Raw genomic sequence first — 22,179 nt, 5'->3', positions numbered from 1 at the left:
CGGGATCGAATCCCACGTCGGGCTCCCGGTGCATGGAGCCTGCTTCTCCCTCTGCCTGTGTCTCTGCCTCTCTCTCTCTCTCTCTGTGACTATCATAAATAAATAAAGATTTTAAAAAATGTTTAAAAAAAAGTGACAGATTCTTGTTTTCAGAGTATAAAGAGTTAACATGCTTATGATAGATTCAGGGAGAAAAATTTCAGTCTGCCAACAGCAAAACCATTAACTGTGAAGAACAGAATGACTTGTAAAGCAAATTGAATGTCGGTGAAATAATTAAACTCTACTTTATGTGAAAACATTCATCAATTCTACATTTCCTTAATAATCCTTTATGTGACATAGGCTTAGCTGATTGTATAGTGGGCAGTAATGACCCATGGTTACTTATATATTATAGATAAATCATAACGAGTGTTGAGGTGTAACTGTTCATATTTTTACCAAATACATATTGGGTTTTTTTTTTTTAAGATCTTATTTGTTTATTCATGAGAGACACAGAGAGAAAGAGGCAGAGACATAGGCAGAGAATAGCAGACTCCATGCAGGGAGCCTGATATGGAGCTTGTTCCCAGGTCTCCAGGATCGCGCCCTGGGCTGAAGGCAGGCGCTCAACCACTGAGCCACCCAGGCGTCCCCATATTGGGTTTTAAAGAACATTAATTATTCAACTTTCTTGCCCACTCACTGATTGATTATATTTTGACTTTCTAAAATTGTTGCTAAAAAGACAGTTGCATCAAATTGCATCAGAGACATGGTAATCTAGACCAAAACTGGGATACTGTTGGTTATAAATTATTATTTTTTCAAGGTAATACATGATTTTATTGTCTTTTACTTGAAAAAGTTTTCACCTCTTTATGGCTTTTTCAGTTATACTCATTTTGGAATTTTGTTTGCAGCTTACAATTTCAGCATGTTTCCTTTGTGATCAAAGGTAGATTCTTTACTAACCGTAGCCCCTTAACAGTTGGTCTGTATATAAAACTTAGGAGTTTTTGTTGTGGATAATATGTGTAGAGTAGAAGCTCAATAAATTAAAAAAATAGAAGCATTTCCTCATAGCCGGATACGTGAGGAGTTTTCACTCATAAGTTAATGATACAGAAAAAGTTTGGTTATTGCTCTATTGATTCAAAAGGGAATAGGATCAAATCTTTTATTTCTGATACCCAAACCATATTTTTCAGTATTTATCACTTGAAATAAAAAGGAATGGTGACAATTGGAAGATGCTACACCGGTTTTAATTCCTGAAGAAAAAAAAAGTATTCTGTGCTATTACAGCCTTCCTTCTTTTCCCTGATTTTTAACTATGCTCTAGAGGGAGAACGGGTAATAGTGATGCCACTTATACTTGATGCATTTTCTTATGAGCCTGAGACCTAGTACTTCTTTATACTAGGCCTTACTAAAAATCTTTGAGCCTTTACTTCCCCATATGTCATATTCATAGAATAAGTACTATTATGAAGATCAAATGAGAGAGAGGGTATAGAGAAGTCTGTTATAACTACACTATGCAAATGCTAGTTATTTATTATTCATTCTGTCATTAAGCATCTATTGTGTGCAGGGCATGTTATTAGACACAGGAGATACAACAGTGACAAAGACATTGTCCTTGCATTTAACAGAATTTGTGGTCTAGCAGAGGAGACAGACATTAAACAAAGTCTGAAAATACTCTAAAGAGAGTAAGAGAAGAGTCCATTTGGCAAAGTATTTCCAAAATATTAAGAACCCAGTTATCTCTTTTTCTATTGTTACAGACATAAATTGAATGTTTTCTCAAGTGTAAGATTTTTACATCCATGACAATCCTTGGAATTGTGTGATGGGAATCTTGATACCTAATCATTGATTTTTGGAAAGACCTAACATAAAGAAAACTGTACCTTTACCAGTGAGAAACTCCCCAAAGAAGAAATTATCCAATATTATTTATTTTGGGGGGTAGTAGTTCAACTAGAAAATCAAAGATCATAAATTTTTGGAATACCAGGTCCTCAGTCTATGGCCAAGTATCCATGAAAAGCTTTCATCGATTAATCAATTGGCTAATCTGTCATGATTTTATCAGCCTAATCTGCTTCACATAAACTGTAATAAAAAACAAAAACAAACTGTTCGTTAGTATATAATTAACCTTTGAGATGGAATGGAGCAATGATACAGACATTGCCAAAGTAATTTACATTTCATTTTAGATTAGCATTAACAATTTTTTCAGCATCTGCTTTATCTTACCACAAATATTTTACTTTGACAAAATAAATCATAATATCGTTTATGCTGAGTGTCTAGAATATATAGGAGAGAGGGCATTTGTGATTTTTAAAATTCTATAATTGAGAGGATACTGTAAAATATGCCAGTTTTCATTTTATGTCTGAGGAAATGAATAGTGTAAGCTATGTTGGTGAGATTGTTGGTTTAAATAATGAAATTAGGACCTCTGACTGGTTTTTTTTTTTTTTTTTTTTTTTTTTTTTTTTGACTGGTTTTATATACTTAAGCAATTTCACCTTCTTTGGACTTTTTCCCCCACCCTCATGGACATAGATTTACATGGTTCTAAAATATAACTATGTACTCAGTCTGTGCTAGGCTGTGTGCTGTAGTCTAGGGATACAAAAAGCAAGATAATCCCTGTTCTTGAGAAATTCCCAATCTGGCAGAGGTAGCAAACAAATAAATAAATTACAGTCCTGTGTAGTAAATACTCCATAAGTGTACACACATATATGCATATGGGTCTGGGGACAAGATGAATGAAAAACTTAGCAAGATGAGATAAAGAAGAAAACTTATCTTTTTTTTTTTTTTTTACTTGATAATGACAGCAATGTGTACTTATAAAACTTCAATATGTATAGGTCAGAATGATTAAATATTTTTTTCATAGGTTCAGACTACTGTGAATCTGGTCACAGGTACCAGATTATAAAATAATATTACTGTGGACTAAAAATACATACCCAGTCCTATTTCATATCACAGAAATTAATAAGAGAAACTTGTTAGGAATCTCAAAATCAAGCTGACGCAGCAGAGAGGGAGAAATTTGGGATTTATATTAGATTATTCATAACATGCTTTCTCATCTTTGATGTCACTAATAAAGAGCTGTAATTAGTGATACTGACATTAATGACTGTAGTCTTCCATAGAAATAAACAGCTGCTTTTTTTCTAAATAGCGTATTTTTTTAAAGCAAAACTCTAAACTCTAAAAATTTCCCTTTGTATTTTTGATCACTACACACCCATTCTTGTCTCAAATACAATATTGTGAACAGAATTTAACCTTTTTTTAATGTTTAGAGTTACTGTGAGCATCACTTTTTGTTCTGTGCTTTAATACATTGTTGTATTTTGTTGTTACAGGGGTGCGAGGAACTATTTGAACCAATAGACTTGCTTAACTTTTATTCTCTGAATTTTTATGTTTCTGTCATTGACCACTTAAGGGGACCTAATGAAACTAGTCTGCTAAATTATTTTATATTCAGCTTTCTTGTTAAGAGACAAAGGGATGGAAAACAAAGTGCCTGAGCTTTTACAAAAGTACATATGCTTGTTGTATTTCTTTATTTAATTTTGGATTCATAGATGAAATTTGAATACTCAAAGTTAATGTAAGTCCAGGTGAGTAGAGGTGTTTGTAAATTAAGCATTTTTAACCATTTTATTAATTCATATTATTTCTAACTTTTTAAAAAGAGTTTATTTATTTGAGTGAGAGAGAGAGACTGCACATAAGCAGAGAGAGGGGCAGAGGGAGAAACAGGCTCCCCACTAAGCAGAGAGCCTGATGCGGCGCTTCATCTTAGGACTCCCAGATCATGACCTGAGCCAAAGGCAGATGCTTAACCAACTGAGCCACCTAGGTGCCCCTTAATTCTAACTCTTGAGTATTGGTAATTGTCATTAATTTCTGCATCTTTAATATTTAGGGGTAACCAAAAGGAATCAAAGGAAATCTCTTAATTTGGAACTTTTATATAGAATATACCAGATTAATATGCATCCAAAACAAAGGCTGAAATGCTCATCTTTTAGTGAGGACTAGGACAAGGGGTGCCTGGGTGGCTTAGTTAGTTAGGTATCCACCTCTTGGTCTCAGCTTGGGTTGTGATCCTCAAGGTCATGGGATCGAGCCCCATGCTGGGTTCCATACTCAGTGCCAGAATCCTTGGGATTCTCTCCCCTTCTCTCTCCCTCTTCCTCTGCTCCTCTCCTCACTTGTGCCCCCTCTCTCTCCCTCTCTCTCTCTCTCTAAAATAAATGAATAAATAAAAATTTTTTTTAAAAAGTAAAAGACTAGGACAAATCACCATTTATCAGATTTAAATTTAGATGTGTACAAATTACCTAGATCAAGGGCAACTAAGCCATTTCAATAATACATCTCCTTTCATTGGTTCCGTGTCCGAGACAGTAAGTACTTTGATGCATTTTAGGTATCCATGATTATTTGGTTATTGTGATTTCCCCTGTGGGGCTTTTCATAGTTTCTGGAAAACTAGAAACTTGCTTAATTGAGTTTCTAGGATAAATTTTTCATTTTCAAGTACATAGAGTCAGTGAAAATTCATTCTGACTCCCTTGATGTTTCTAATTTTTCAAATAATCAAAAGAGCATGCAACATAAGTAAAGTATCTTCTACAGGTAACCTGTAATACATAAACAGTTCCAAGGCAAATGGTAATGTAAAAAACTTTGAAGTATGTTATCCAGTCATGTCGTTACCTCATTTAAATTTTTATAGAAGTTTTTTGTATAAATGCTAAAATATGAAAACTGATGTGTACTGAACAAACCTATTTAAGCAGTATATTTTGTTTATTCCTTGATATTCTGTTAAAGATATCCGATGTTCTTAATTTTCACTTGTTATAAACAGTAAGAAATGTTTAGTCTGATGCTGTTAAGGTACATAAGTTGTTTCTTCTCTAGAGTGAAGTCACCCTGCTGAGAAATGAAGTGGCACAGCTGAAACAGCTTCTTCTGGCTCATAAAGATTGCCCTGTAACCGCCATGCAGAAGAAATCTGGCTATCATAGTGAGTAATGTTCCATTACCTATAGCCTTAGGCTACATGAGTGAAATACTGCCAGAGCGAACAAGCTACCATTTAAAAAACAGACTGGAGTATAATATTTAATATTAAATATTAGAACTTCTGCAAGATTATTATGGAATGGGTAATATACTTTTTAGAATCTAGAGAGTTGAGTTTTCCTATTTCTGGCTTTTTTTCTGAGGATTATTATACATCAACAAAACAGGTTAATAATTTAAAATAAACTGTTAAGTACTGATGGTATTTTATCTTCCAGAGTAACATTTTGTCTTAGAGTGAAACACTACTTCTGTTCCAGCCTCCATTCAGTAATGTTTTTAAAAATTAACTATCTTCATTTAATAATACATAGTACCCAGTTCCAGTATCCGATCCTTTTGTTCTTTCTTAAGTCTCAGCATTGTGCCATTTTTATTGTGAATCTTTATATTGAGTCCTTTAGTCATAAAAATTCTAAAATAGAACACTATTTAAATTATCTGCTTTTTAATTTTCTCTTACATGTTTTCCCCAAAATGAGATTCTTCTGTTTTCAGCATTTTAGAGGTTAATTGTGCTTTTTCCATCTTGTAATGTCCTTCTTTTTTGTTAAGATGCACAATATTGGAGCCAGCTGTTACTCTTGAATAAATGGCCAATTTTGTCCATCGTACACAAATTTGTAACAAATAACAGAGCTGGGATGCATTAGGCAACATTCATAATATATAACCCACAGCTTTCGTTTTTATGATTTAGTGATATTTCAGGATATTTGTAAATGTGAAGATTGTTTCAACCATATGTATCCACTTCATTTTAATTTGCCAGTGTCAGTAATTCAAAAGAAAGAAACATTTTGTATTGGATGCAAACAGTTCCTCAGGTGCTCACGATAAAACTTAATGGCCACCATCTTTACTTGTAGTCATTGTAAGCAGTTTCATCAAAATGGGCAATATTTTTTAATTTAAAAGATTCAGTAGATTTAGCAACTCTCTATTGCCATATATATTTAGAACATTGATTTTTGTCAGTTTTGAGCAAATAAATCTCAGTCCTTTGATATCTAGTCATTTTCACGGGATAGTGAAACACATTGTGAAGTAAATTGGACTCATATAGAAATATGTTTGAGGTTTGTATTAACAATGATTGCTGCGGGGATGAGGCCATTATGGCTCCCATCTGATTTAACAACATAATTTCCTATAGAAGCTACTGAGTTCAGCATTATGCATATATGATTTTCTTAACAAGAGAGCTCTCTTGAATGTTGATAGTTCAAAAAGAAATATACAAATGAATCTATAAAGTTAGAAGGAAAATGAATTCTTCAGTTACATCCAACTAAAAATTTATCTCATCTGCAGTTTTTTAATCTTAGATAATCTCTTAGATAATCTCAACAGTTTTATCTCTGTAATCAAGGCAGCATATGCTTAGGAAAGGCAAGCCAATTTTTCATTTTAAGTAATAATTTATAAAGATATTTTTAAGGTCTAGATGTATGGATTTATGTGCCATACATACCCTTAGAATACCCTGAAAGTCTAGATTAATAAATTTTTAGGGAATATATATTATGGCTAGATTGTATGGGCTATAAGAAATGAATAAGATATTTTTGATGTTTGAAGTTATTCCTACATTTTTTCTGTCTAGTCATCTAGACAAACTGACTAAAGTAAAAGTGTGTAGTTTTAGCATAAAATTAGTTCCTTCAGCTCTTGGGGAGATAATTGGGTTTTGTAGAGATTTTAAAGTAATTTCTCAAGTTTGAAGTCTTAGAAGAAAAATATGACTTCTCTGTTTAGTGGTCAAGGTAGATAAAGTGAATATTTAAATCTTGGAGAAAATGTGGGGAGATTCACAAATATCTGACACTATTCATGTTGTAGCACACAGCTGTTGCTAATGGTGTTGAGTTGTAATAGTTAATACTTTTAAAGCATTTGTGGAATTGAGGTTTTATAAAAATTAAGGAATATTACAAAATCCTTCAGGTAAAGGTGACAGTATAAAGCATACACATAGGGTCTCAGTTCTAATACTCAAAGTCCCTATCTTATAGGATGAAAGGGGAAAACCATGACAGTTGGTCACCTTAACAATCAGATATAGTATAAAATGTGAATGAAAATAGGAATAAATTTTTAATGTTTGGATTCTATTAAGAATAAGCACAAGAGTGATCTTATTACTACCATTAATTCATATTTTGTAGATCTCTGGGCATTATTAAAATGGTTTTATACTTGTTTCCATAACTATAAGTAGGAAGGAAAGCTTCTTGGGCCTAAATGTAATTGAGAATTTATATTTTCATTAATGAAAATATGTATGAACATTAGGTAGAAAACTTCATAGAGTGAATTGTCAAACAGTTGGGGGTTTTGTAGCTTTAAGTAGGGCTGAAAATGGCTCTTAGAGTGCAGTAAGATCTGGTATCTTTTTAGTGCTTATTATTTAAACTAGTGATTTTTCTCTCCTCACCTCTAGAAGTAGACAAAGGTGCAGGTATATCACATTATAAAGATATTTTGTATACTGATGCTTTGTACAGCCTAAAGATTTGCTTTACCTAATTCTTAAAGTCTGGAGGTAAGCACTTATCATTACAATTTACTGTTTCATTTTGAGTCCTTGCCTCCACTGTGTATTTATATTTACTTATACCTTTTGTCACAGATCAGCCTCTTTATTTTTGAAACCTGGTGTATCCCCTAGAACTTAACATTGAGAGAAAGGTCAGTTTGTTTCCTGTGGAAGAAGAGTGGTGAAATAAAGAGAACCTTTTTTTTTTTTTTTTTTTTTTTTTAGTATTCTTTTCAGTCATTGCCAGGGTTTGGGTTTCTTTGAACACATAACTATTGTATTGGCTGTTTAACTGAAATATAAATATTTTAGAACCTTTGTTATTGTTTCATCAGAAAAGTATCCTTTCTGCTTTATATAATTTTAAAAGGATTATTGTGATTTTTTTAATTGTATCTTGAAGTCAAGCTTTTATGTTGAGGTGTGATTTTGCATTTATAGCAGATGTATAGAGAAGATACATTTTAAAACCTGCTTTCCAAAAATACGTCGATTTGAGGCAAACTTGTCAAAATTCTGTAAGTACTGTATTTCAGAAAACTCTCAAAATGAGGAATTTTATTTGAACTAAAGTTAAGCTGGCCAGGTTCTTCCCCCTTTGCCTTCTGCATTACAGATCATGGGATAAGTCCTGTTGCATAGGATCCACAGTCTTTTTAATGCTTAACTTTTAGAATAGGCACCTGTGCAGTAAGCAGGCCAGTATGCATTGCGAGATTTGGTAGAAAGCCTGCTTATGACTTTAAAGCACTAAATATTTTAATGCCAAGTGAAAAGTACAAAGGAATACATCCAGTATGGTACAGTTTTCAGGATGTTCAAAGATAAAGCCAAATGCTATTGTGTAGGAACACACACCCATTTGATAAAGCTTCAAACCAAAACTAAGTGAGTGGTTAACTATCAGAATGGTGATTACTTTTGATGAGAGGATTCTCTAGGAAGCATCATTGTTACTGGCAGTGTTCTCTTAAGTTTGGCACTGGGTTTATAGTTACTGGTTCGTGTTATCATTATATCTCATGAGTTACATACACTATAACTACTTGGGTGTTGTACATATCAAATTTTTCACTAAATGAAATAACTGGATTCTATCCTGTTAAAATGAGAAAGGTGTAGGAATTTCATTGTTCAAGCCTAAAAGTTGGTAGCTTTTTATAAATACTTAAGCCCTTTTCTGAATATCTTTTCCATTGCAGTGTCTAGAGTTTTATATAGTTTTTTATTAGAACCTCAATTAATTCATGCAGCTATAACAGCTGGTGGCATTTAGATTCTAAATATTGCTTATTCTCATGTGGATGCATCATTAGAATCAGGTGTTGTAATCACCCATTGCTACAGTAGATGGAGAGTCAGCCAGAATAAATATAGTTCTGGAGATGCAGAGGGAATAATTTGAAAATGTAATTTGTATGTAAGAATTTATTTTGTTTATGCATGTGGTTATAATTTTTTTATCTTTCAATAAGAATAGCATGTAGGCAAACACACTGGTTTTGTTAGATGTGTTACTTGATAAGTGTTTGATTATATCTGTAAGAGGCTGTCTCTTAAATTCGTACCTGATTTTAACACTATTTAGCAAATACTTCAGCTCTGTTCGGTGAAGCACTGGGCATACAGATGCCTCCGTGTGTCTGGTTGTACCTTCATCTGACCTGTTGCGGTGAAATTGCCTGCTTCCTTCCTTGCAGCTACCTTTCATTTATTTAGTTCCAGTCATTCCACTTTAACTCAATAACCAATTTTTGCAAAAGCCTAACTTTTCACTCTGTATATTGACAAACTGTTGACACATTCCTAGAGATGTTTTTAAGAAACAGTAACTTTTCTTTTTTCCACTCAGCCGCCGATAAAGATGATAGTTCAGAAGACCTGTCAGTGCCAAGTAGTCCACATACAGAAGCTATACAGCATAGTTCTGTCAGCACATCCAATGGAGTCAGTTCAACCTCCAAGGCCGAAGCTGTGGCCACCTCAGTCCTCACGCAGATGGCGGACCAGAGTACAGAGCCTGCGCTTTCGCAGATTGTTATGGCTCCTGCCTCCCAGTCACAGCCCTCAGGAAGTTGATTAGAAACCTGCAGTGCAGCAGTTTTAGATACTCATTAGTGACTTCAAAGGGAAATCAAGGAAAGACCAGTTTCCATTTATGCGAAATCTGTGGTTGTAAATTTTTTTTTTTTTTTTTTTACTTGAAATTAAATTCGGCTCTAAAGTTGGTGTAGCAGCAGTTGATGATAGACTGAACAACAGTTTTTAGTCTCTGGAAAAAGACTGATTTTGCTTTTTTTATAAATATTGTTAGATTTATTAATTTTCTGTGCTCAATGTGTAAATTGTATTATAATTCATTGTGGTTTATTTCACTTTTAATTTGGTGGTGTTTTAATAAATGGGGGTGTTACTGAATCTCTTCCCACTTCCATTTCTTTTGACCACCTCTTAATCCTCAGCTGTGATGGTAGTATTGTTTATCATTTATACCAAAGTTCTGCATAGTCCCTATTGACTTTGTAATAATAACAAGGTCATAAAGCACTAGCAAGAGAAAGATAGAGATTTGCTTTTAATCTTTTTGCCTTTTATTTTGCACATTATGCAAAAGGAATAACATTAGCGAACACTTTTTTTAAGTGAGTGAAACATGGTGAGAGACATACGGTGCTTTTATGCACACTCTGAAGCTAAATCAAGATCATTAATCGTGCATTTTCTTTTAAGATTTTAAGTAGACATGAATTTTGGAATCCTTTATCATTTCAAAATGACTATTTTTCAAGTCTTAAATTCAGTATTTTAGACCGTATGTTTTGAGGCTAATAAAATACGAAATTACATAATCTATGATACAGGGTTATCCGATATAATAATTTTTTGAAATTAGGTTTGGTTTTGGTTTTCTTTTTTTGCAGATTTCAGGTTACAAACTGAGAAGTTTATGCATAATCAAGTATGGTATGGTTGCCAGAAAAAGCCTAAAAATTACTTAGAAAATTTAAGACTGTTTACCCCCCATTGTCTTGTACTTGCAAGCTAACTTGTACTTATTCTTGTGAAAGCACTGTCATCTTTTAGTAGCAAATTTTGATAACGTTTCTCGTGGGAAAAAAATCAGTATCTATCTTTAGAACAATGTAATTATAATGTGAGAAGCAAGAGTGAATGAGAGAGAGTGTATGAATGTGTGTGTATGTATGTTTCTTTCAATAGTTTATGCCAGCAGTCTTTGCTTGAATGTTTAACGATGCCTTCAGTGTGATGCTGGCCAATAGATGATTGCAATTTAAAATGTCATTACTGTGCAGGCTTGGATAACTAACATTCCATGATGTAGTTTGTTTCTGATGAGATGATTGTAGGTACACTTTCCTCATTATCCAATCATCTGTGGGATACTGAGTTTTCTAATGTGCCATTATCTATTTTTATTCTGCAGTTATGTTCAAAATACAGTACAATATTTTAAAATAGACTAAATTGTTAAAAATAAAGTAGTAGATGTGTGTAAGAAAACTTTGTAAAATAGTTGAGTCCTACCCAGTAGCAACTTCTGGCATTCAAGCAGGATTCCATTATGTAAATATCTGTAATGCATTTATAATAAGTTGTGTAGTTTGTTCTGCATCTATACTACACTATTTACGAACGTCTCAGTGCCATCTCCTAATGAGACTGACATTTAAAAAACCTATATCGAAGATCCTTGATAATTCAAGGAAATATCCCACCTGCCTAAGTTCCAGACTGGGAAACATTCAAATTATACAAATGACATTTCAGGACTTTTAAGTATGAAGATAATAGGATTTTTATTGTTTGGCTTATTAAAAGTGAGCGTTTTTAGTTGATAATTCTACTTCTAATTTTTTTTTATTTTTAACTGATTTTATAATTTTAAAGTAATGAATTTCTAATCGTGATTTTGCCATAGTTATGCTAAGGAGTTGATCTCAAAGGCACAAAATATGAATTCTGCAAGAAGGCTATTTTTTATTGTAGTTTGAATGGGTTAGGAAAAGCCTCAATTTTTCACTCTCCTAAGTCCTTCAGTACATTTTTCTTTCATTTTATTATTTATGCAAGTTAAAGTTTTTTGGTAACAGGAATTCTTGCAACTGTAAAATAAAACTACATAGGTGTAAGAAGTCATGTAAACGGTTAATGAACTTTTATCAAGGTTAGCAAAACTTTCATTGTAAATCAGTCTGTACTCAGCAAATAAAAATCATTATTAGTTGTATAAACACAAATTCCATTTTGACTTTCAGGATGTCACACTACTTCTGTACCTAGCATTTTGAGTCCTTATATTTGCAATGTTACACAAACTGTACTACTTTCTTTTATGTGCAGTTTGCATGAGTAAACCATCAGAGAATAAATTCTATCTTTAAATTATGTTCATAATTTGCTTGTCCTTACCTATCTTTCATAAAGTAACATCACCTGATAATGATACGGGGTTTTTTTTCCTTCAGGACATTTATTACCTGAGAAGAACCAGGTAGTCTCTTTCTGTGATAAAATTCATTCCTTCTCAAAAATTTTTCAACCGCAAGGTGCTCAGGCCTTGTTCTTCTCTGCATTCATTCCTTAAACCCCATTCATATACAGTGAACCTTTAATGATCCCCAGCCTGGAACATTCCCTCAACTACAGCCACACACAGATCCACCAGCCTTTGGCATCTCTTGGCAACTGCCTAACAAAAGATCTTAAATATAACATGTCCAACTTGTATGTCAAATGCAGTTCAGTGTAACATGTCCAGCACTGATTCTTCATCATCCCCCACCTTCTCTTCAAGTACGCTTCTCCAGCCGTCTTTCATAAGGCACAGATGACAGCTCCATTCTTCCAGTTGCTTAAGCCAGGACAACTCTGTTGTCATCCTTGATTCCTCTTTTCTCGCATATCCTACCTCCGGGCTATCAGGACATGCTATTGGCTTCACCTTCAGAACAATCCATAATTCAACCACTTCTCACCCTGCGCAGTGCTATCATCTTGATCCGTGCACTCATTATTCCTCACGCATGTTACTGTATTTGCCTTGTAATTGTCTCCTTGCTTCCACCCTTCCTACTGCAGCCCATCCTCAGTACAACAGCTACAAAAGCACAACATTTGTGCTCTCCAAATATGACTCAACTTTTAGCATGTCTCTACTCCCAAGTCCTGGAGCCCACTCCTCATTGTACTCTCAAAGCTGGAGGCCTTAAAGTGGCCTGCAACATGATTTGCTCACCGACCCCCGTGCTGTTATATCTCTGAACTCTTGTACAACATTGTTTTATTCAGTGAATGAGTGCTAACTTGGTGTGTTGCTCATTATTCTAGGCCCTTGGGATACACCAGTAGCCCAAACACAAAAATCCCTGCCTTTGTGGAGAGCTACATTCTAAAGAGGGTGGGTGGGAAGGTGTTGGGGAAACACAATTAACATACCAAGTACATTGTATATTATGTTAGAAGTGGTCAGGGCTAAGTGAAGAAATAGGCTAGAGAGCACATGAAGTGGTATTTCAGTCTTTTTCAGATTGAGCCAATCTGAAAGAAATGCAAAAAAAAAAAAAAAATCACATGGCAATTTTTTACTTTAAGGTACACATTCTAACAAATGTACATAATCTGGATTACGTGAGATTAGATTTCATGAAGACAATCTGATGTACTTCTCTAACAAAATTTGGTGAAATTTTAAAAGGTCAAACTCACATTTGCATTGATTTGTTTCAGAGGACAGGAAAGATAATCTTGTCTCTGGTGTATACTTACTATTAAATGTAGTTTTATTAACTCTGCATCTCAGACTACTATAGTGTTTAATGTTTGACATTAAGAATTGTGAGAATGTAACTATGGGAGAACCCTGTTTACTCCTAGGCCTTCTTTTATGTAATACACACATGCATAGAAACACAGGAAAAAATGCCTAGAGAACACAGTTATCAAGACAATTAATTCTAAAAGACATTTAGAAGAAAAATATTTTCAGTCTGACATTTCTAGATACCTTGACCATAGGATAATGGTTACTTTTGAAGGAAAGTTCTATTTTGTGTCTGATGTAGTTATGGAAAATCATTTCTTCTTTAAACTATTATTAAATACAAATTCTCACTTTAAAAAAAAAAAAAGTACAAGTATTTCCAGTCTAATAATTGACTGAGACATGGGTGTTCATTGAGGCAAAATATTAAGATCTTAGAGAGTTAACATCCTTCTATGTGGAGAAAAGCACACATAAAATTTAGAATAAAGACCTTTCTGGAAAAAGCATCCTACCATTTAAGTAAATGGTGAGTTGCCAATTATATATATTGCCATAGAAAACACAATCAGTGAAAATGTTTCAAAACTAAAAGATATATTCTAAAATAACAAAGGCCATGTGACACTGGAACCTACAATAAAAGAAAATACAGTTTTATTGTATTGTAGCAGTCCAAAGCACCAAATCTAAAGTTAATTGTAAAATATCAAATATGTCATGGCCCTCTAAAAGGGTTTTGTTATTCAGCAGTGAGCCAGTGGGCTGCATCTTTTTTCTCAAATAAACATGAAAATTTTTCCAGTGGCTTTTTGAGAAGGGGAAGTCATTAGTATAACCTGGTCATTGTCACAGTGCTTTCCCTTGCCTCTTTATTTTGTATTAAAGTTTACGTTTAAGATCATTCCTTGAGCTAGAATTTCACAAAATAGTTGCCATGGCTTTATCATGCATTATCTCAATTGTTTGACAAAATATTTGAGTCTAAATCTCATTTTTAACTTGTCACGTCAAAGGTTGGTTTACTTTATTCACTAATCCTAGGTTTTGCTTTCTGTGAAAGTAGACGCAGCACCACCACCCAAAAAAGAATGTTCTCCCAAAAGAGGACCTTTTAAAATTATATTTGCTGATTTTTTTAAAAGCATGTAAATTAGAGATGTGATTTTCTATAGCCTGACACAAAATCTAAGCAATAATTATTTAATGGGGTTTACTTAGCAGAATTTAAGATGATAGAGTTATTTGTTGTAAGTTTCTCCACTGGGAACAAGTGCATTATGTTTATGAGGAAATGAAATTTGTCAATACATTTATGTTCAAAAGTAAACCCTTTCGCGTTACCCATTATTACTGTATTGTTTCATGTTTTTCTACTAGTAATCTTTTAATTTAAACATGTAGCTAATAAGTTCCTTTGTCCATTTTGATAAATTGTACTTGTTAAAATTGTCATAGGGTCTAACTAACATCAGTGAAAAAATGGGGGTAATATAACTATCCTAGCATTAATTAATTTGGACATTTAAAAAATTAATCCAATAACTATTGACTTTCCCCAACTGCTAAATTTTTAGGAAAGTACTTATTTTACATCTCAATTTATTCAGCTCAGCTAATGGTTTCTGAGGTGACTTCCAGCACCATGAGTCAATCTGCTAATGCATAAACATCCTTGTCAACAGCTTAAGTTAACACATTACAAGCAAAGCTCTTAAAATCTTTTCCATAATATTAAAGGTAGAATAAAACTGGCTGCAGTTCTTTTTTATGGACTAGAGTGTATTTGTGACAAGGTAACATTAGATAACAATTTTGAAAAGATGTTTCCATTATCATTTTTCATTAATAAGTGTCCTATTTGTAGAAGCTGTATGAGTGCCTCAAAAATAGCTGTTGTTGAAACTGACATTGTTTTGTAATATAAGAACTTGCATAAAAGACATCTGTACGCTTCTGTAATCAGAGGCATATATAAAATCATATTAATTTAAAAATATTTTACCCTCTCAGAATTCTCCCCCACCCCAATCTTTTACCAGAATTTCTTTTTTAAGATATATTTACTAGGGGCACCTGGGTGGCTCAGTGGTTGAGCATCTGCCTTTGGTTCAGGTTGTAATCCTGGGGTCCTGGGATCCAGTCCTGCATCAGGCTCTCCACAGGGAGCCTGCTTCTCCCTCTGCCTGTGTCTCTGCCTCTCTCTGTGTGTCTCTCATGAATAAAATCTTTTTTTAAAAAAAGAGCCCAGTACAGAGCTCGATCTCATGACCTTCTATGACCTGTGCTGAAATCACTGTGCTGAAATCAAAGAGTCAGATGCTCAACTGACTGAGCTACCCAGGTGCCCCTTTGCTAGAATTTCTAACATAAAAAAATATTTTAGGTTTCTCTTGCTGGTGGAAGTACTTATGAGCATTGATTGGCCCACTAAATGACAGGCCATGGAAGAGAAGAATTTGGCTGTTAAGTACTAGTGAACACCTGTTTTGTACTGAGGTGTTGGACTACAGAGACCATAGTAGAAATAAAGACCAGGATCCTACCTTCAAGTAGGATCCATTTGGAAAAACAGCATACTTGTTACACATATGATAGGAAATAATCACAGTGTACAACTTACGAAACAGGTTTTTGTAAGTTCAGAAAAGGAGACAGACCACATTAGATTTGAGCTTCACCTTAAATTATGAATGAGGTTGGGGTTGAAAGAAGAAAGGAATGATAAGAGGTTAGAGAAATATGTTCACACGACAATGGAGAAACTGGAAAAAGATTGGGAATGAGAAATGATACTGTGTGGCTAGAATAGGTCAAGATTATAGAGGTCTTCAAAGTTGACTGGGACATTTCAGAAAAGGGACATGAGAAAAGTGGATTAAGGAACAGACAGTAATAGGCTGGCCCACATGAAAATCAGCTACCAAGTTGCAGTTATTCAGGCATGAGTTGTAATAAGGGCTAGGGAAGAAGGGCCAATGGGTAGCAAAAGGAATAGGTCTAAGAAATAGTTTGCAAGAAATACCTTTAGAATGTATAGACTAAAAGATGATGAAAAGCAAAAGAGGAAGACTCCCGTTTTTCAAGCTTAAAAGATGGGAATGGTGGAAGAATAAGTTGGGAAAGGGAGCTAATTTGGGCAGGACAGGAGATTAGTATTTTGGAGATTAAATACAAATGTCCAGACTCCACCAAAAAGCTACTAGAAGCAATTAATTCAGTATGGTCACAGGATACAAAATCAACATACAGAAATTATTGCATTTCTATACCCTAATAATGAAGTAGCAGAAAACAATTCCATCTCTAATTGCACCAAAAAGAGTAAAGTACCTAGGAATAAACTCAACCAAGGAGGTGAAAGACCTGTACTGTGGAAACTATAAAACATCAGTGAAAGTAATTGAAGATGACACAAACAAATGGAAAGATACTTCATGCTTATGGACTGGTTGGACAAGTACTGTTAACATACTGCCCCAAATAATCTACAGGTCTAATGCAATCCCTTTCAAAATACCAACAGCATTGTTCACAGAACTAGAACAAATAATACTAAAATTTGTATGGAACACAAAAAAAAAAAAAAAAAAAAAAAACCCAAATAGCCAAAGCAATCTTGAAAAAGAACAAAACTGGAGATACCACAATCTCAGATTTCAAGAAATATACTATCAGGCTATAGTAATCAAAACAATATAGTATTGGTACAAAAATAGACACATAGGTAGAGAACCCAGAAATAAACCCACAGTTATTTGGTTAATCTACAACAAAAGAGGCAAGAATATACAAGTGGGGGAGAAAACAGTCTCTTCACCAAATGTTCAGAAAATTGGATTGGATAGCTGCACGCAAAAGAATGAAACTGGACCACCTTCTCACACTATATATAAAAAATAAACTCAAAATGGATTAAAGCCCTAAATGAGAGACCTAAAACCATAAAAATCCTAGAAGAGAGCATAGACAGTAATTTCTCTGACATCAGCCATAGCAACATTTTTCTAGATAAGTCTTCTAAGTTGAAGGAAACAAAGCAAAAATAAACTGTTGAGACTGCATCAAAATGAAATGCTTCTGCACTGCAAAGGAAGCAAGACAACCTACTGAATGGGAGAAGATATTCGCAAATGAGATATACCATTTTTGGATAATACCAAAAATACATAAAGAACTTCTACAACTCAACACCCAAAAGGCAAATAATCCATTTAAAAAACAGGCAGAAGACGTGAACAGACATTTCTCCAAAGAAGACATCCGGATGGCCAACAGACACCTGAGAAGATGCTCAACATCACTCATCATCAGGGAAATGCAAATCAAAACCACACTGAGATAGCACCTCACACCTGTCAGAATAAAAAAATCAAAAACACAAGAATCAAAACAAGTGTTGGCAAAAATGTGGAGGAAAAAGAACCCTTTTGCACTTCTGGTGGGAAGGCAAACTATGGAACAAAGTATGGAAGTTCCGTAAAAAGTTGAAGTAGGTTATGATCCAGTAATTCCACTACTGGGTACTTACCCAAAGAATATGAAAACACTAATTCAAAAAGACATATGCACCCCTATGTTTATTGCGGCATTGTTTACAATAACAAAGTCATGGAAGCAACCCAAGTCATTGATGATAGGTGAATGGATGGAGTGAAGTAGTGTGTGTGTGTGTGTAGAATAGAATAGAATATTACTCAGCTGTAAAAAAAGAATGAAATCTTTTGCAACATCCATTTGCAACAACATGGATGGATCTAGAGGGTATAATGCTAAATGAAATAAGTCGTGTGAAGGACAAATACCATATGATTTCACTCGTGGAATTTGAGAAAACAAATCGGCAAAGAAAAAACAGACTTAAATATAGAGAACTGGTGCTTACCAGAGAGGTGGTGGGGGGTGGGGGTTGAAGTAGGTGAAGGGGATTAAGAGCACACTCTCCGGGATGAGCAGTAATATATAGAATTGTTGAATCACCATATTGTACAACTGAAACTAATAAAACACTGTATATTAATTATACTGAATTTTTTAAAATGTAAATATCCAAGAAGCACATAAAAATGTAGTAATACTTTCCAGTGAGTATATCATTGACTAGGGTACCTCCATTTATCTCAATCATTATCCCAACCCTATGATAATACTACGGTTTTACTAAGAAAAAAGAATTGACAGCAAATTTAGAAGTTGATTGTTAAAATCCTGAGGCTGAATTATCTTGAATTATTTGAAAGACAAGATGTAATGGGAGACAGGTGGAAGATCAAGTCTTGAATATTATCATATGATTATAAGAGAGAGAGAACCCAGATAGTATAATAACTCGTTTCTGTGGTGCTCTACAATATATTACATACTTCTATAGATATTAACTTATTAGAACCTCTGAATCCTATGAGGATGGGATTATCTCACTTTATTATATATATTTTTAAGATTTATTTATTTTGGAGAAAGAAAGTGTGTATAGGGGGGAAGGGCAAAGAGAGGAGAGAGAGAATCCCAAGCAGGTTCCTCACTGAGTGTGGAACCCGACACGAGACTCAATCCCACGACCCTGGGATCACAACCAAGAGTCGAATGCTCAACCAGCTGAGCCACCCAGGCGCCCCATCTTCATTTTAAACAAGAAATCAACCTCAAAAGTTGTTATTTAATCTGCCACACGGCCAGTAAGTGGCAGGATCAGTATATACACCCATCTCCTAATCCCAAATAAAAGTGTGTTTTCCACCACAGACACGAGAAGCAAAATTTAAAACAAGTGATTTACATGCAACAAAAATGTCAAAGGTTGTGAAGATGAAAATTGCCACTTAATTTAGCAATGTGATTTTTTTTTTTTTAACCTATGGGACAGTACAATGGTTTGAGCAAGTGACAATAGGCACTTGGATTTTATCTCCCATCAGGGGATGGCAGAGAAATACTGGGCTTTCTGATTTTTGAAACTACACCCTTATATTAAAGGAATACCTTGGAAGCACAAAGACAAAAAGAAAACTTGTTACTGCCTGTGTTCCATGGGGGGGCCCCAGGTGGCTCAGTCAGTTAAGCATCTGCCTTCTGCTCAGTTCATGATCTCAAGGTCCTGGGATCAAGCCCCACTGCTCAGCGGGGAGCCTGTTCCTCTCTCTCCCTCTGCCCGCTGCTTCCCCTGCTCATGCTTGTTTGCTGTCAAATAAATACAATCTTAAAAGAAAGTCTCCCCTGAAAAATGGAACACCCCTGCTCTGTGCAGTTGAGTTCCATTGTTTCCTTGTGCACCATCCACATGATCTATGAAATCAAGCTGAAAAATTAACAGGATAATTTTGGGGACAAATGAAACATTTCTACAAGTGAACATTCCTGCAATCCAGGTCATACTCAAGTGTCGCATCAGGAAAAAATTGCCTGACTAAAAATAAGTGTATGTTGGAACAAACGAACAAAACTGCCACAAAGTAGGATTAGCAAACAACAGGAGGATTAGAGCACCAAGAACTTGAGCTAATAAAACAATAATCTGAAAGAAAATACAAACACATTAAAATGACTAAGGAATAAAAGAACTCAAAACTGTAAGAAAATGAGACACTATGAAATATGAACAGGGAGATTTGAAAAATAATCACTAGAAAGTTTACCAGTGAAAAATATACATGTTGAAATTAAAAGGCAAGTATGCTAAGTGTAGACTAGAAGCAGAGAATAGTAAACTCAAATTAGACCTGAAGAAATTGGGGATCCCTGGGTGGCACAGTGGTTTAGCGCCCGCCTTTGGCCCAGGGCACAATCCTGGAGACCAGGGATCGAGTCCCACGTCGGGCTCCCTGCATGGAGCCTGCTTCTCTCTCTGCCTCTCTCTCTCTCTCTCTCTCTCTCTCTCTCTCTGTGTCTATCGTGATAAAATAAATAAAATCTTTTTTAAAAAATCATACAATGTGTGAAGAGATAATGAAGGAAATAGAAGAGAGAGAAGTTGTGAGTCAGATTAGATTAAGAAGCTCCTATGTGTGTCTAATAGGGATTCTAGAAGAAAAGAACTAAAAGAATGGGAGAAATTATTTTCAAAGAGATCATGACTGGAGATTATCTACAATAAAGACGTGAGTCCTCAAAATCAAGAAACAGTTTCCATAAGTCTAAATCTCTACCTGGACAAACCACATTAATACTTTAGAACACCAAAGACCAAGAGACCATCTTAAAAGCAGAGCAACAGAGGAACAAGAACCAAAAAATGACAATGAATTTGTAATGGATGTCAGAAGAAAAAGGGAATAATATCTTTAAAGTGCTGAAGAATCCTTGCCAAATGTTAACACAGGAGTATTTTCTCTACTTGATGGTGTTTTTGAAGCCCCCCCAACCCAAAAAAGTTCATTTTAAAAATTGAAAAACACTGAGAGATAAACAACAGACCAGAATTCTATTATTTAACTGTTATTTAAGAGTGCAAGATCTTGAAAACCCAAGATGTCAAAGTCTGAGAGTTCCTGCTAAAATAGGACCATAGAGTGTGTAGCTGGAATTTCATAAATAGGAAGAGAAGAAAGGTTGAAAATGAACTAACAATCTAAAGTTATGAAAACAATAACAAAGAACACTAAAAAAATGATAAAGGAAAATGCCAGTGGAAATGGATTTTTTTTTTTTTTTAAATGAGAGTAGTTACAACGCTCAAAGTTGGCTTTTGAAGAAGGAATGGAGGAAAAGACAAACCCCTGGGGAAGATATTTTTTAAAAATCGAAAGAAAGGGTTATGGTTAGTGTGCTTTTCCTTATATAAGATTCTACTTCAATAAACTTTTTAAATTGTAACAAAAAAATAACAATGTTGAGAAGGGATTAAATTTAGCAGAGACATAAAATAGTAGAATAACAACTCCATAACAATAACCTAAAAACCTGATAAAGAGATAATTTTTCAGAAAATGTAATTCAAAAATTCAGAACTAGGTGAAGATTAAACAACATGCCACTGAACAACCAGTTGGCCAAAGAAGAAATCAAAAGAGAAACATTTTGAGACAAACTGAAATGGAAAATGCAATGCAGCAAAACATGGGACATAGCAAAAGCAGTCCTAAGAGAGAAGTTAATTCTGATAAATGCTTGCATCAACAAACAAGAAAAGTCTCGAATAAACAATGTAACTTTACACCTCAAGGAACTAGAAAAAGAACAAAGGCAAGCCACATTTAGTAGAAGGAACTAAATAACAAAGATCAGAATGGAAATAAATGGGGGCCCCTGGGTGGCTCAGTTGGTTAAATGTCTGCCTTTGGCTCAGGTCATGATCCCAGGGTCCTGGGATGGAGCCCCACATCCTCAGGCTCCCTGTTGAGCAGGGAGTCTGCTCCCTCTCCCTCTGCCACTCCCCACTGCTCTTTTTCTTTCTCTGTTAAATAAAATATTTTTTTAAATGAATAGAAATATATTAAATAGACACTAAAAAGACAATAGAAAAGAACAATAAAACTAAGAGCTGGTTCTTTGAGGAGATAACATTGACAAAGCTTTAGTTAGACTCACCAAGAAAAAAAAGAAGATTCAAAATTCGAAATAAAAAAGATGCAACAACTAGTACCACAGAAATACAAAGGATCATAAAAGGTCCCTAGGAACAATTATATGCTAACAAATTGACAACATAGAAGGAAGAGATAAATTCCTAAAAACATTAAACTTACCAAGACTGAATCAGGAAGAAATATGAAATCTGAAGAGACCA

General features: G+C 34.5%; 1 protein-coding gene across 25 annotated transcripts in view; it reads left to right on the top strand.

Annotated features, from left to right (window-relative positions):
* ATF2 (activating transcription factor 2) overlaps nucleotides 1-12,088 on the top strand; it is an 84,997-nt gene extending 72,909 nt beyond the window's left edge. For all 25 annotated transcript variants that reach the window (XM_072751995.1, XM_072751982.1, XM_072751987.1 and 22 more), the window contains 2 exons: nucleotides 4,969-5,074; nucleotides 9,525-12,088. In XM_072751995.1, the coding sequence (XP_072608096.1) occupies nucleotides 4,969-5,074; nucleotides 9,525-9,751 (333 nt within the window). In that variant the 3' untranslated portion in view covers nucleotides 9,752-12,088. The remainder of the gene's footprint in view (nucleotides 1-4,968; nucleotides 5,075-9,524) is intronic.
* Nucleotides 12,089-22,179: the final 10,091 nt, after the last annotated feature.

The sequence above is a fragment of the Vulpes vulpes genome, chromosome 3 (genome assembly GCF_048418805.1).
Source record: "Vulpes vulpes isolate BD-2025 chromosome 3, VulVul3, whole genome shotgun sequence".
NCBI lineage: Eukaryota > Metazoa > Chordata > Mammalia > Carnivora > Canidae > Vulpes > Vulpes vulpes.
Note: the sequence above shows the minus strand (reverse complement) of the source record. Positions and strands in the feature narration are given on the sequence as shown.